This window comes from Pseudoliparis swirei, chromosome 6 (assembly GCF_029220125.1).
Source record: "Pseudoliparis swirei isolate HS2019 ecotype Mariana Trench chromosome 6, NWPU_hadal_v1, whole genome shotgun sequence".
Taxonomy (NCBI): domain Eukaryota; kingdom Metazoa; phylum Chordata; class Actinopteri; order Perciformes; family Liparidae; genus Pseudoliparis; species Pseudoliparis swirei.
Window position 1 is genome coordinate 19,952,399 of NC_079393.1, and position 14,702 is coordinate 19,967,100.

At 45.2% G+C, this 14,702-nt stretch overlaps 1 protein-coding gene across 4 annotated transcripts in view; it reads left to right on the forward strand.

Moving 5' to 3' along the window:
* srgap1a (SLIT-ROBO Rho GTPase activating protein 1a) overlaps positions 1-14,702 on the forward strand; it is a 78,773-nt gene that overhangs the window by 34,547 nt on the left and 29,524 nt on the right. For all 4 annotated transcript variants that reach the window (XM_056416905.1, XM_056416906.1, XM_056416903.1 and 1 more), the window contains exons 3-6: positions 3,232-3,394; positions 9,730-9,792; positions 12,747-12,926; positions 13,617-13,745. In XM_056416905.1, the coding sequence (XP_056272880.1) occupies positions 3,232-3,394; positions 9,730-9,792; positions 12,747-12,926; positions 13,617-13,745 (535 nt within the window). The remainder of the gene's footprint in view (positions 1-3,231; positions 3,395-9,729; positions 9,793-12,746; positions 12,927-13,616; positions 13,746-14,702) is intronic.

Consider the following 14,702-nt stretch of genomic DNA (forward strand, 5'->3'; position numbering starts at 1 on the left):
CTCATGCTCGCAACCGAAAACTGTATTTTGCAACGTTTGTTTAGGGAGGGACATGGAGATGGCGAGCAGATGAATCATTGAACTATGTATCCTGTCAATGACGCTGCTGCGATGATCTTAAATAGGTGCCTTTTATCAAGAATTAAGTGTCTGCTTAAAGGACTTCCTATCTTTGTCTGTGAGGATGAAAAGAAGCTGTAGGACACGCGGTGGCGGCGTACAGACATCACAACCTGCACCGCGTTGAGCGCGACTGGCAAAGAATAAAATAGCATGGAGTCAAACACCTTTTTGTTACTCACAGAACTACTTAATTAGAATTATTAATTAGGCTTTGGCACCCTGCGGCATGCTCTTACATTTCAAACCTTTTCTTTTCTTGACATTCTTGGCTCAAATCAGAGCGGCAGTGATTCACCTGAATCTGTGCGAGTGCGGTGCAGGTGAACGCCGCTCACCGTGCCGCAGCGACAGAAGTCGTCGCGGGTTCTTTAACGAGACGTCATCGGTCGGGCGCGAGAGGACTCGTTGTCGTTTGGCCTCCGACGCTGATGAGGGCCTCTGTTTCCATGCCCTGCACCCTGAAGAGCTGCCTGTCCTTCAATGTCGGCATCCTGCTGCTGGGACTTAACATATGCGGAAGTTTCCTCGGTGACTCGGCATGTATGGACAGAAACAAACACATTTATAGGAGCCAGTAAGAGTTATTTTTCCTCACTTGTCCCCCCCCCCCCCTCGCTCCCTGTCCTGGATTTCGTTTTCCCTTTCGTACCTGTGTTCTTGGCCCCTCGGGGTCCCGCCTCTCTGTCTGTGAGTCTGTCTGACCCAGTTCCTGCCCTGGCTGAGGGGGAAATTATGACATTGAGAGATTTTCCTGCCATTATGAGGGGTAAGCAACTCCCACAGGTTATTGAGTCGTCGCGGCCGATGTCGGTCCCCTCCCCTCGTTCTTATGTTCTGTCCTCTCTTCTCTGCAGGCCACCAGATTGATTTAGGCTACGGCCACTCAAATTTGTTTTAAAAACATTGAGTTTCAGCATCGTTTGCTGTATTGGTTGCTTATTGTACTATTATAGTAGTCTTTAGTAATAAAAGAGTGTGCTTGATACCTAAGATCTTCCTCTTTAATCTTTACCAAACACACATTTCATGGAACCTTTTCGAAGTTTTATTTTCAGACTTGGTTACAAGTTATTTCACACAGCCATCAAATGCACTTCAAAATAAACACTCACAAACCAAAGTTTACCAGATTATAGGTCAATAAATGTGGTCAACACGTCGCTCGCGTGTTCCTTCTTGGTTCGGTTGTTCTCCGTTTCCCACTCGGAGCTCTGCCGGGGGCTGAAGTCGCTCTGGAGTTTTCCAGTTTCTCGGTGGACTTAAAAACAGTCATGCAGAACAAAATAAGCCGCACTACTTTATAAATAAATATATATTCATAAATAAATGTTGTGTCCGTTGTCCTCGTCAAAGCCGCAAAACGTGACTTCAAACGCCCGCTCCGTCGGGTGAATGACGGCTGCTTCCTCCGATTGTCGGCAGGAGTGTGATTATAAAACGCATAATTTAACTGCACAACAGCGGCAATTCTAGACGACAAGGTCAGCAACGCCTGTAGTCAGTCATCCACGTTGAATTAACCTCGTGGTCGATCATAATCAATGCTGTTGGTTTTCTTCCGGAAGTCGGTCGCGTGATTAAGAAATCAGAGAAAGACCCGATGATGTCGCCACCGTGTGCGTTACGTCATCGTCCTAAAACGTATGCGGTTCCACCTGTCCACACTACGAGGTCAAAAGATATGGAAAATAACAAACTTCCTGTATTTTATTCTTTGACGGTGTGATGCCGTGTCCAGCCGTCCCGCTGCTGAAGCTCTGGCACCGCACCACTTATTTTCTCCTTTCCTAGCCTTCTCTTCCTTTTGCACGTGTCCTGTAGCCGGGTCACGTGCCGTCAGCACACCGCTCGTCTCCTCGCTCGATCTGTTTGGCTTCGCCTTCATCAAATGTGGTTCGCTTCCTGTTTTCGCCGTCTCGGGGAACATTGCAGCCGGTCGGAATGTTTGTCAGTTATTCATTTTAAGGAATCCTTCTTCTCCTCCCCTCTTGCAGCACATGGGTTGAATGCTCGTTCAGGGCTGCACAGTTTCACCTGTTGTGTTGACAAGTGACGTCGTGAGGGGTGAGCAGAGGCGAGTCTACATGTGGTTCCTGCCAGACGTGACCCCGGACCCACCTTAACGCCTCTCCCTCTTATGCACACTCGTATTCTGTGCTGCGCTTCACAGGCAGGAGGAATGTTGTAGGTGACCCCAGAGGAAGTCGGCCTGCAGGGCTTCTGCAGGGCCCCGGCGTGCTCCGGCCTGGACAAGCTTGAAAGCAGCCGGCGCACAGCACCGGAAACGGCTCTCATGCTCCACCGTTTCACTCTTTTCTTTTGTTTAAACCCAGATCTCTATCCTTCCCGTTTGCTGTGACGTCCGCTCCCTTGCTCGTCTGTCGTCGGCTGTCACATTTCCCACATTCTACCATTTAAAATACATCCACGGCATCCCTGACTTTATTCCACTAAGTGTATTTAAAGCCTCTGGCAGGCTCTTCCCCGGTTGAAGGAAGTCGGCTCGGTTAAGAGCTTTGCAAGAGCACTGCCCCAGAAATGTCACCGTTACAAAGTATTTCCAACTCGACTGCGTAGTTCATGTAATATATGGAGAGCCTTTTCGGGCCACAACCAGCGGTATGTGGGACATTTAACATCAAGTGAGGCCTGTGACGCATCTCTCTCCTGCTTGTGTCACAGGTCCTGGTGGTCTTGTGCTGCTCGTTGACCCCCGGCTAGTGGAGGAACTACCACAAGCGCAATGCAAAAAACAAATCTAAAGTAATTAGAGCTGAGATGGAGCAGACTCCGACAGTAAGGTGTTGAGATGCACCGACACGAACCATAAACAGGATCAGCTAAACTACTGTGAAGCGGGTTTTCAGTCTTTGACGGTGTGTGTTCTTGTTTATTCGTCCGTTGCACATTATGTGTGACTCAATGACGAGAAAATGCAGAGTCATCGAAACGTTCCACACAGCTGATTCTCTCCTAAACACCGATGCTTCCTCTTTTTAATCCTGGTTCACATTTTAGGAAATTACACCGATATTTTTTGATGTTCAACATCTTTCACAGCTGATCTGACCCCTGACTGCTTCCCTGTTTTTCTTCTTTTTTTCAAAGGAAGGACCAGAACTTGCTGTCCCCAGTTAACTGTTGGTACCTGCTGCTGAACCAGGTGAGGAGGGAGAGTAAGGACCACGCGACACTGAGTGACATCTACCTCAACAACGTCATCATGAGGTTCATGCAGATCAGTGAGGACTCCACACGGCTCCTCAAGAAGGTGAGGCTGAGCACACACGGCGACATGTGATTGTCGTACACGCCTGACCACATTTTGGTCACAACATTGTGTGACTAGAACTGACGTGAATGTTTTAATGAGGATTCTTTCTATTGGCTACAATGGATGACTAACTTTCATCCAACCAATAATATAAAAGTCCCTATAAATCGCCAAATGATACCACTGTAAGAAACAACCTTCAAAGCGAAATGTGAATAATATCGTTTCAAATATTGTTAGTTGTCTGAAGAGGAAAATAAACTGATTATTATTGTTTTAGAAAAGTAACAGTTCATTTCCTTATTGTGGAAAAGGAAAATAGACCCAGAACATGATGAAGTCTTTCTTCTTTAACATGGTGTGTGATACTGTAAATGTGGAACCGTGACAACATTTAATCTGTCTTTTCTATTTCATCTATTAAAACCGCATCGGCCACAATTGTGTGCTTTTAATCCAAAACTTTAGAAAAACAAGGATATGATGTCATTAGGAACAAAATGATTGACAAATAGAATAATGCATGTGTGAGATATTGCATAAAGTACACCTCTGGGGACTCCCATTGGTGGGATAAGGGTTCATTTCGCAGTAATTATGATGGGATTAATTATTTTCCGATTGATCCAAAAATAGAGGAGCTTTGTCTTTGGAGAGGTTAATAAATGGCTTTTAGGTGTTTGTGCTGACAAGGAATCGCAAAGATGTGAACAGACTGGAAAAAATCTCTGAATTGGAAATAAAATAGCTTACAACAACAAATTTGGAAACAAAGTCATGAGAAATGTGTGATATAACATCCAGGGTACAAGAAGGTTACTTTTTTATTTGCGCGGGATTAAAAATTGAAACTGTTTACAGACCGTGTTCACCGATTGTAACACGGTGATCATTTCATTGTGCTGTTGCGTGATGCCCCATGAAGCCTCTCTTTCGCTGCCTCGGTGCTGCGCTGACGACCTCCAGCAGAACAAGTCGGATGTGACTTTTCTTTGATCAGAAGTTTTAACTCGATCCAGATTTCCATGGCGGTCCGATCGGCCGGCGGTATCTCCGGTCACTCGTGTTATAAACAGTCTTTCGCTTTCAATTTACCCGTTCCTTTCACAACAAAGTATATTGGGTTGCATGATGCGTACGGTATGTATTATCCAGCTTTGCATTCGATGAGATGAAACTGTCTCCTGTGGCTGAGTTCTGTGAGTTACAGTAACGCAGAGGAACCTCGCTCACCACAGTCCCAGATCACTTCTCCTTCGCTCTCCTGTCTGAAGACTGTGGCTTCATGGCTGAAATCGGGCCTCTGCTGCTTTTTCCACCACAAAGACGACAACTCCCTCAAAGATTATGAGCTCCTCTGCTGCAGGAGTCGCATGAAGTGACCACAGGCCTAAATTACAAAGTGGCTTTTCTTCAGAGGAGCGAGCGCCTTCGTGTCAGTTAAGCGTCTCTGTTCCGCCTCTCTGTCTGTCTCCTTTTTTTTTCTCCCCTAACTGCGAACCCTGACCATCTAATCTCAATAGTCAAAAGGTAAAAGTGTTCTAAAAGTAGCGAAGTCTCTCGATGGCTGTGGTTTCATCTGATTGTGTGGGGGCGTGGTTGTTAAATACTCACCCGAACCCCCAGCACACAAACAGGAAGCTGCTGCAGTCATTTCCTTTTGATAGTGTTTAAAGGCTTATGGTTTTACTGATGGGGCCAGATGTGAAACAGATATTCGGACATTTTTTTCTCGATGTTACTCTCTGTGCCTCCCCTTATTCAACACACGTTGATGATTTGAATGATTGATTGCCTTGAACGCTGAATCACATGACACACACACACACACACACACACACACTCAGTGCTCCACCCGGGCCGTCATTGCTCTGGATCATGTAGTGTCGAGCCACATTGTGTGATAGTTGTCCCTTTTTTTTAAAGTGGCCGTATGCAGTTTCTCAGGTGACGTTCTGCAGCCAAGGGAAGACTGGTGGGAGGTCCCGGTTCATACGAGAGCTGGGACGCCGCTTGCCCTCTAATTAAAGCTTCCCTGAGTCTTTTGATCTCAGCAGAGCGTCAGTAACAAGGCACAGACAACAGAGAAGTGCCCCGTGTTCCAGCTCCGAGGAGACAGCTGTACTGTTGTCATCCCCCCAGCACATCAAAGACCTGTGTTTTTACTTCCTTGTATGTTTTAGGTCTCTCATGCTGTGAGGTGAACCAGCAGCCCAGTACCCGGAGTAGCCCTGGCGTCTTCGTCAACATCCTCCGGTTGACCCGTTTGACGTGTCGATTATTTTTTCAGCACTGCATTGTGGTCACTTTTTTACAAACGAGGCACAGCCACGAAATCTCCTCGAAACTTCCCATTTTAGATTTGTCTTTTTCTTTTAAATACAGGATGAAAAGAGTCTTTCCTTCTTTCTTTCTGCTTGGACAGATCTTATCACATGTGTTCAGTTTTCATTATTCATACAGCCGGCTCGTTGTTTCTACTCTGCTCTGTTTTATTTATGGGAGTCACGTTCTGTGGCTGCAGCTACACGGTGGAGATCCCAAAGCTTGAGGCAGTTTGGAACTTTTTTTTCTCAGGCAAAGCATGTGCTGCTTCAGTTTCAGGGTGCTGCTATACTGCACGCAGACTCATATTCTGCTTATGCGGCTAATTCCTGAGAGTGGGTCAGGGTTAAGGAATACATATCTCAAGTCGAATAATAACTTGTGATGGAGCTATTTCTTGTCGATCCACAGCCGGTAGCTACGAGTGTGCACCGAGTCGATTCCCCGGTTAGTTGCCAGGTTTGGTAGCTTGCCTTTTGTTGTTGAAACTAAAACCTGCGCTCAATGACGGTACCTGGCAACCCGCGCCTTCACCAGAGACGCTGCATAAAACGGCTGACAACTCACCCCAAAACCACACATTTAGGTTTATTTTAAAATTTTTAGACTCCAGTTCAAGTGTGGGTGAAACAAACAGGAAACATTGTGTAAACTAGAACGGACACTCGGTAGAGCGCATACCTTCGCATATCACAAGATTGGGCATTGAATTATGAACATTTTGGCATTCGTTGCATGCCAATTGGATATAAATTGATATGGTAAAAATAAGATTTTAACCTTTTCATGACCTTGACCTTTGACCCAATCAATCCCAAAATCGAATCAAATGGTCCCCGGATAATAACCAATCATCCCACCAAATGTCATGCGATTCGGTTTAATACTTTTTGACTTATGCGAATAACACGCACGCATACAAATACACGGCGATCAAAACATTACCTTCCGCATTTTCAATGCGAAGGTAATAAAACAGTTTGCAGTCTATATACTAAACTAAGGACTCTATGGATTAACATGCAACAGCTGTCCAGCTGTCTTCTCATCTCACTCATAAATAAAACAAATTATTATTATTTCCCAAAATGTTGAACCGTACCGCTCACATGTAAATGAAAGGATCTCTGGAATTTAGTGAAAGGTTTCCATTTCACCAGCTAACTGAACATTAACTGTGTTACAGAGGCACGTCTCTCAGATCTCTGCTGAGCGCCGCCCCCGCCCCCCCTGCAGGCTCTGCAACTGCCATCTCTGTACAATGATTAATATCGGTCGCAATCTGAAATCCGGCACTCCCCAAAGGCTGACTTGGTTTCTCCTCTCGGGGGCGGTTTGTCCTTCTCATGTGGTTGGATTACAGATGGTATGATCTTTTTAATAAATTAGACCGAATTGGAAATCCCCGCCCTAAATTCAAAGAATCGAGCTGCACCACACGGCATTTAGTGAGCAGAGTGTGTAATTTGAGGTACTCGGTGTGTCTGTGTATTACATTTAGTGACACTTTGAAAGGAGAGACTATTTCACAGAGTTCTTAAAAGCATTTTGTTAGGTGTAGCGTTTCTGGTCAGCGCACTCTAAACATGCCTTGAATGCAATGCCCCTTTTACTTTCATCTTCTTTAACACACACACACACACACACAGACACACACACAGCTCATGTGATCCCTGAGAAGGCTTTTCATTGAGCTCTGGATCTGTTCCCAGCCTTCTCAATGGAGAAGCTGACGAGTGTTAGATCTGACAGATAGTCAAAGGTTCTGTGCTCCGAACTGGCCGTTGCTAATGGGTTTTCCCAGAGGAGAGATTTTCACGATACGCAAGTATCCAAAGTTAACAGGCAGTTGACTTCAAGTGTGATGGCGCTCACGTTTTGAGAGACAGAATTACAGCTCAACTGTGAACTCAACGACCAGATCAATAATATAAATTGCCAAAATCCCAAGATCTTTCCGTAGCTCCCTTTTCTTAACTTTCTCAAACATGCCTGAGTTTGACTTGCCAAGTGTGGTGCTTAATGCTCTGGTTATCCAGGCTGACAGGTGGTTTGCTCTCTGAATAGGTCAGAGCTACAAATCGCTCCTGATCCTCTTTGCTGGCTATTCATATGTTGGGTCATCGTGCAGCTTCACCTGAAGTACAAGAGGAGTTGGGGTTTTCACGGGATTGCTTCCGTCTTGTCCTGTTGGGTGTTGACCGGTCAGCAGAGTCCCAGAGCCAAACATCTGGTGTCACAGTGTGTCACAATGAGCGACCCCTGTCAAATCATTACAAAAGAGCCTCTGATGTGTGTTTGAGTTGGAGAGGTAACGATTCTATGGCCCTGGAGTTAGCTTGTTGGCTTCAGCCGACCTCTGTCTATGCAGCGAATACCAGACCAATGTCCTTTTTTAATAATAATAATATACACTTTTATTAATCCCCAAGGGGAAATTAGTTCTCTGCATTTAACCCATCCTTAGTTATTAAGGAGCAGTGGGCTGCAGTGAGGTGCCCGGGAAGCAACTGGGGGTTCAGTGCCTTGCTCAAGGACACTTCGACTTGCAACTAATGGGGAGAGCGGGGATCGAACCCACAACCATGCGGTTGCAGGACGGCCCTCTTACCCCACTGAGCTACAGCCGCCCCATATTTTTAATGAAAGGTTTTACCCTATTTTCCCTAACTCTCAACCATTGTGCACTCTTTGCATCCGTCAACATATTTTATCCATTAATTAAATTATTACAACAACACTATTGGTCAAAATCTGGGAACTTTTTTTAAGAATGATTGATCTCATTTGTTTACTTTAGTTTACTTTTGAGCATCATTGTCCTTTTTGAAATGTAATCGACCCCTTACTTTATCCGAGGTACATCACCACTTGATCAGAGGAACATCACCACACCGGGTGGTTCGATAGCTTCTCAGGACCCTTTAACAGCCTTTGCTCGGTAGCGGCTCCCAGAATGAGATTTGTCTGAGGATAATTGGGTTAGAGAAAGACCTGGAAGAGGCCGTAACAGCATCCAGGTAGCAGAGCGTGGTATCAACTGGAGTAAGAGATCAAAACTTCATTGTCATGACTCATAATCGTATAAACACGTGAGTCAGTGTGAGGGAAATGCGAGAGCTCCACAGCAAAATGAATAGAGCGAGCCCCGCTAAATCCATCACAGCATCACTGTTGAACTGTATCCCACAACCGGGAGGTGCATTAAGGTGGGTGTGTGTGTGTGTAATGGTATTACCGAGTCAGCCTTGTGGCATGGCTGATCGAGTTAACATATTTGGGAGAACTCTTTCACGTTGAGGCGTAGAAACCAGATGAGTTGAGCATGTGGACGGTGAAACTCGAGCTGCGTTCGATGATTCGAGTGGAAAGGCCGCGCACACATACCACTTTCACTCGGCAACCGTGCATTTCACACATAAATTCACTCTTCTGTTTCGTATTTGTAATATTCAAACCCCGGGTCATTGTCCACCATGTCCACGTATAAAAGTTAATGTTCTTTAACGGCTTGCTTTTAACAGACTTGTCAAGTTTCCGTTCAATGAAAGTAGTCGAGACTCATGAGTTCACTGCTGCCAGTACTGACAAAATGGAGCCACTGTGTTGCTTTAAATGGGCTAGAAACTATTTTTGTGTATTTCAGGGTTCGTACGGTCATGGAAAACCTCGAAAAGTCATGGAATTTTAAAATGGTTATTTCCAGGCCTGGAAAAGTCATGGGAAAAACCTAAATCATAAAAGTTTGGGAAAAGTCATGGAAACTTGTTATAATCACATGTTCATTCATGCCGAGTTTGAAATATTTAATACATTGGCGGCGTACGCTCTCAATACGCACAACTTTCAAAAATGTTCATATTTATACCGAGATTTCAGTTTGGTCATGGAAATTTGGTTTAAAGTCTTGGAAATCCATTGGTCAAAATGTGTAAGAACTCTGGTATTTAATCGTTTACTTTTACTGAGTTATTTAAATGTCTCACTTTTTGTTTCTTTTTTTTCAGAGCAAGGAAATAGCCTTTCAGCTCCAGGAAGACTTGATGAAGGTCCTGAATGAGCTATACACAGTAAGTAGTAATGCCTGCCCTTTATTTAACCAATGCAACTTACCCTCACACTGGTCCTTGCTGTGGTTGAGGCGGGTTTACAGTGAGCCGCCTCACTTCCAACTACTCTACAATCTACCAGAGCTTGGATTCTTAAACTCTGGAGAAAGTCGTCTGAAGGTGCAAAGATTAAACTTTGAATCGACAGCTAACAAAGCGATTGCTCCAACTGTAGGGAAAGTCTGTCTCTAATCTCTTTTCAAAAAATGAAACCCAATCTCTTTTTCCCCAAATGAACTGGAACATTCAAACTGAACTATAAGCGTTATCTTCGCTCGACTCATTACGTTCATGTTCTGTTTTAATGGCTTTCATCAGCTTCAGAACAGATTCAAACAAATGGCAACTTAAGTAAATTATTTAGCAAGTAAAACCGAAATTGTTGCCTTCATTCAAAAGTTTACAGAGACAGGTGGGAAGCCTGGGGAAGAAGCGATTACATGCAACAAAGGTCCCCAGTTGGAATTGAATCAGGCAAATGTGATTACATGGTATGTGCCTCGGACCTCTGGCTTACAGGGGCACCCGCTAAATGTAGCAGTGGCTGCAGACCTTTGACCCCAGAGGATTCATTATTTGGGGGGGGGGGGGGGGGTGGGCTTCGTAACATTTCAGCAGACCATCAAACTAGCTGCATGGCTGCAGTCTTGTTTCATCCCCTCTGTTCAATGCTTTGTCAATAGTTGGTGTGTCATCACTCCATCTCATCATTCCTCTTTGTTAATCAATGTGACTGTTGAGCCTCCTCATTGGTCATCATGCTAACCTGGGGAGATACGAGTCGAGGCTGTTGTTGTTGTTGTCGCTTCCCAAGAGATTTAGTGCAACGCAGGTTTCCAGTTACAATCCCCAGTTACTCGCCACGGGATCACAGCGGTTACTCCAGTCGACGGCCGTGCCGCTCCAAACGCAACAAGTGTTACTCCAAGCTCAATGTGTGCCACTCTCGCCACAGGCCACACTCCATGCTCCATATTTGACCTGGTGTAGCCCCAATGGGAAGACGCATGACTGATGACACACACACACACACACACACACACACACACACTGAGCAGCTATTGCATCAGACAGCCACAGTCCCGAGGTCGAACTCCACCAATGAAATAACAGGTCTGCTCCGTCTCTAAATATGCCCCTCTGAAAGAAACGCCAGAGTAAACATCGCAGCGGCCGACTCCAGACCAGTAAGTGAGGAGTTCAGGCCCCAAGGTCAGTCGCCCATCTCTAAACTGGTTCCAGTTGGGCCAAACCCACTGGCAAAAGGGCTCCAGACAAATCAGGCGTTGCTTCGTTGTTCCACTCGTACAGAAATAGCTTTGTTTGGGCGAACGCTGTTTAGATTTCGAGATGGGTGAGTCTCTGTTTGTGCGGAGGTTGAGGTCTTGTGCAGACAAGTGACGTAATTTATCGGTTTTGGAGCTGTAATTTGTCGGAGTTGATTCATTCCAGGTTAAACCCACGGGTTCTCTAAATTGCCGCCTTTTCCTGCGAGTTTCAATGCATTTTCTGCCTTTTTGAAGTTTCTCAGTTCATTGCATATTTGCCAGCTTCCCTAGCTCGTGTATCTTTACAGAAGAATGTTAGAAGTTGGCGTGTGAGCTCCAAAACGTTTAACATTTGATTGTTGCAGTGTAAGTTTTATTCTTGCATGCCCGTCACCAGAATTCTGTTTTGGAAAATAATCTGCAGTGTCTGGGTGGCAGGCGTACCGCAGTCCATAGGGTTATGGTATATAAAATCTATAAATGTTGTGTATTTTAATGCATGCGTTAAGGTTCTGTTGTTGGCATCCCGGTCTTCAATATTTCTCCCCCAGCCAGGGAGTCATCTGCAGTGTCCTCATGCATCGGTTCTCCCTTCTGAGGACGCGAGCCAGCGTTATTAATAAGACGTTTGTAGTCACTTGGCTCTCTTAAGGAACTCATCGCTTGTGTTTTGTGGGCTACCTGTCACTTAAGTATAGAGTCACAGTCTACTGGGTCCATGGAGTATGTATCGCGACGCGGTCTCCGAAGGCGATGACTCAAACTGGAAGAAATAGATCTCATCAGCCATTAGGTAAAGCATTTCCCTTGTATGAAATGGCTACTGTGTGATGACACAGGGGGGGAAGGGTTTAACTTATTTGGGGAAACATCTGTTTCTATTTTTATTTTTTTATTTTAATTTTATTTATTTAACCAGGAAATGCCTCATTGAGATTTAAAATCTCCTTTACAAGAGTGTCCTGGCCAAGACAGCAGCAGCAGCACGTCACACAAAGTTTATACAATACAACATAAAACATAAAACAGTGACATACAATATATAAAAATTTAAGATGTATAGAAACATATTCTGCTCCATATGAACCAGACATTAATACCAATGGAGCCAGCGAGGTGCAACGTGGGACAGAACCTTTTTAATGTGAAGCCATTTTTATTTAAAGTGCCCATAACCCCGTTGACTTGTTTAGAGTCGTCACTCAACCACTGTCTTAATGACCCGGAGGACGAACCCAAATCCTCTTCTCTCCCAAACACAGATCAATGAAGTTGGAGTTAGCTGCAGTGATTTTCCGGGCTTGTGGTTGTATGAGCATCAAATAAAGAAGAAGCTGCAGAGAATCTGGTTTGTGGTTCAGGGAGAGGCGAACCACCTGCTGCGGGATGAGCTGAGCTGAGTGGTGATGAATGAGCGGGTCAACGGATGGAAGCCTTAGTTGTGGGTTGTAAAAGATTGGTCTTGACTATAAAGATGGGTTACTCTGACCTTTTTGACCTCACAGGAACTGACCTGAAACTCGCACTAACTGCCGGTTTTCAGGACGTTGCCTGTTGCCAAATCTCGAAAAAGAAATTATTCCAAACAAGCCTTTCAAAAAAACCACATTTTCTTTGCAGCTTATTGACACGTTTGTTTGTCTCCAGGTGATGAAGACCTACCACATGTACCACTCGGAGAGCATCAGCGCCGAGGGCAAGCTGAAGGAGGCGGAGAAGCAAGAGGAGAAGCAGATCGGCCGGGGGGAGCAGGTCTTCAGCATCCGACTGGAAGACAAATACCAGAGACGCAGCTCTGTGAAGAAGATCGAGAAGATGAAAGAGAAGGTAGAATGCCAGAGGTTCACCCAACCTGAACATGTTTCGTCCAGTTTGGACCGTTGCATTGAAATTCAGGTGGTAAACACACCATTTACTTTTTCATATAGCAGTCTTAAACGCAGCAAAATATCCGATTTAGAAAACTCGACAGCACGGCCTGCACACAGGAGTCCTGCTGACCCGAGTGAAGGGAAACACACTGAAAGCTTTGTCCCGGCCAAAGAGCAAAGAGCCGGCTCTGTATGCTCCGAACAGGCCTGCGTTCTGTGAAACCTCTGACAAACGATTCAATGGCTTTTTGAACACGACTCTTCCTGGAATGCATTTGGGAAGTGTTCAAATATGAGCGGTTTGGAAGTGTGTCAGAACCGGAGCCCATTGGTCGGTGGATGGTGACCAGCTAACAGCCTTGTGTTTGTCTCGTTGTGAGGACGCGTAGCATAGAGGCGGATGGCTCCGACTGAGGTATCCCAGTTGAAGTGAAGGACACAGGCTGCTCTTAGTTTGATTGTAGGCGTGACTTAAACATAATGCAACTCATTGTTCATTCAATCTTGTTCTTCCTGTAATCCATCGTCAGCTTCGAGATGCGCGCAGAGACATAAACGCACAATCTCTTGTCAAGAAGGCAATTATCGACTCGTTGAATTCATCTTCGCCGTGTCTTTTCCTCTCCGTCCCTCATTCTCTCATCAGCGCCAAGCCAAGTACTCCGAGAACAAGCTGAAGTCGATCAAAGCGCGGAACGAGTACCTCCTGACGCTGGAAGCGTCGAACTCCTCCGTTTTCAAATACTACATCCACGACTTGTCGGACCTCATTGACGTGAGTATAGAAAGCACTCGCCACGGCCCTGTTGGTCCACCCGAGGTAGATTGTCTTGTGTTTCTCTGAGCTTCTCATGCAGAAGACACATTATTTTTTAGAATGGATTTAAACTCCTCAGAGGAGGAGAGACTGATGACTGGGCCTGATTTTAAAAGAGATCTCAGGACACCGGTGGGATGGGAATTGCAGTGCAGGGCTAAATTAAAGCAGTTTATTAACATTTTCCTACTTCTCTTCGTCATTATTTTTTTTTTTTTACGTATTATATTCAGTTTGACTGTGTTCTGCTGACACTTTGTCACTGCGTTGACATTATTCCGCATCTCTCAGGCTTTATGAGTGGACTCTGACTATCAAACCGAGTGGTGGTTGTTGTTGTTGTTGTTGTCAATCACGTCTCTACTCGGCCTCCCCAGCAGTTTTGACCTGTTTTTGCTTCCGGAACAACAAACATGACTTATTCATAATCGAGCTCACCTTATGAGAGAAATGAACTTGCTGTGTCATCTGCTGCAGCGTTTCTAATTCTGATTGGGAGACGGCGGAGTTTTATATTCCAGACGGGGCTGAGGGAGAAGAGAAAGGCCGCCTCTATTCAGAGGCATGCTGTGGGATGACATTACCCCTCCCCTGCTTTGCTCGCAGCCTTCGTTGCACCAGGGTGTGTGTGTGTGTGTGTGAGTAAGCTGTATTGTTCAAGCTCACACACTTGTTTATTGATGAAGGGACTTTTTATAGTCAAAAACAAAGTGTACAAGCTGCGTGTGTGTGTGTCCAGGTTAGACCTTGGCTAAGCTCCTTGTTATTAAAACTCAGCATGAGTTCCTGGAGGTAACATTCATGAACATTGCGTAACATAGAGGCAACACTGCTGACTCGGACATCGCAGGACCGGTTACGATGAATGGCTCGTATAATTTAAGAATGAAATTCATGGAAATATTCCTGTTTGTT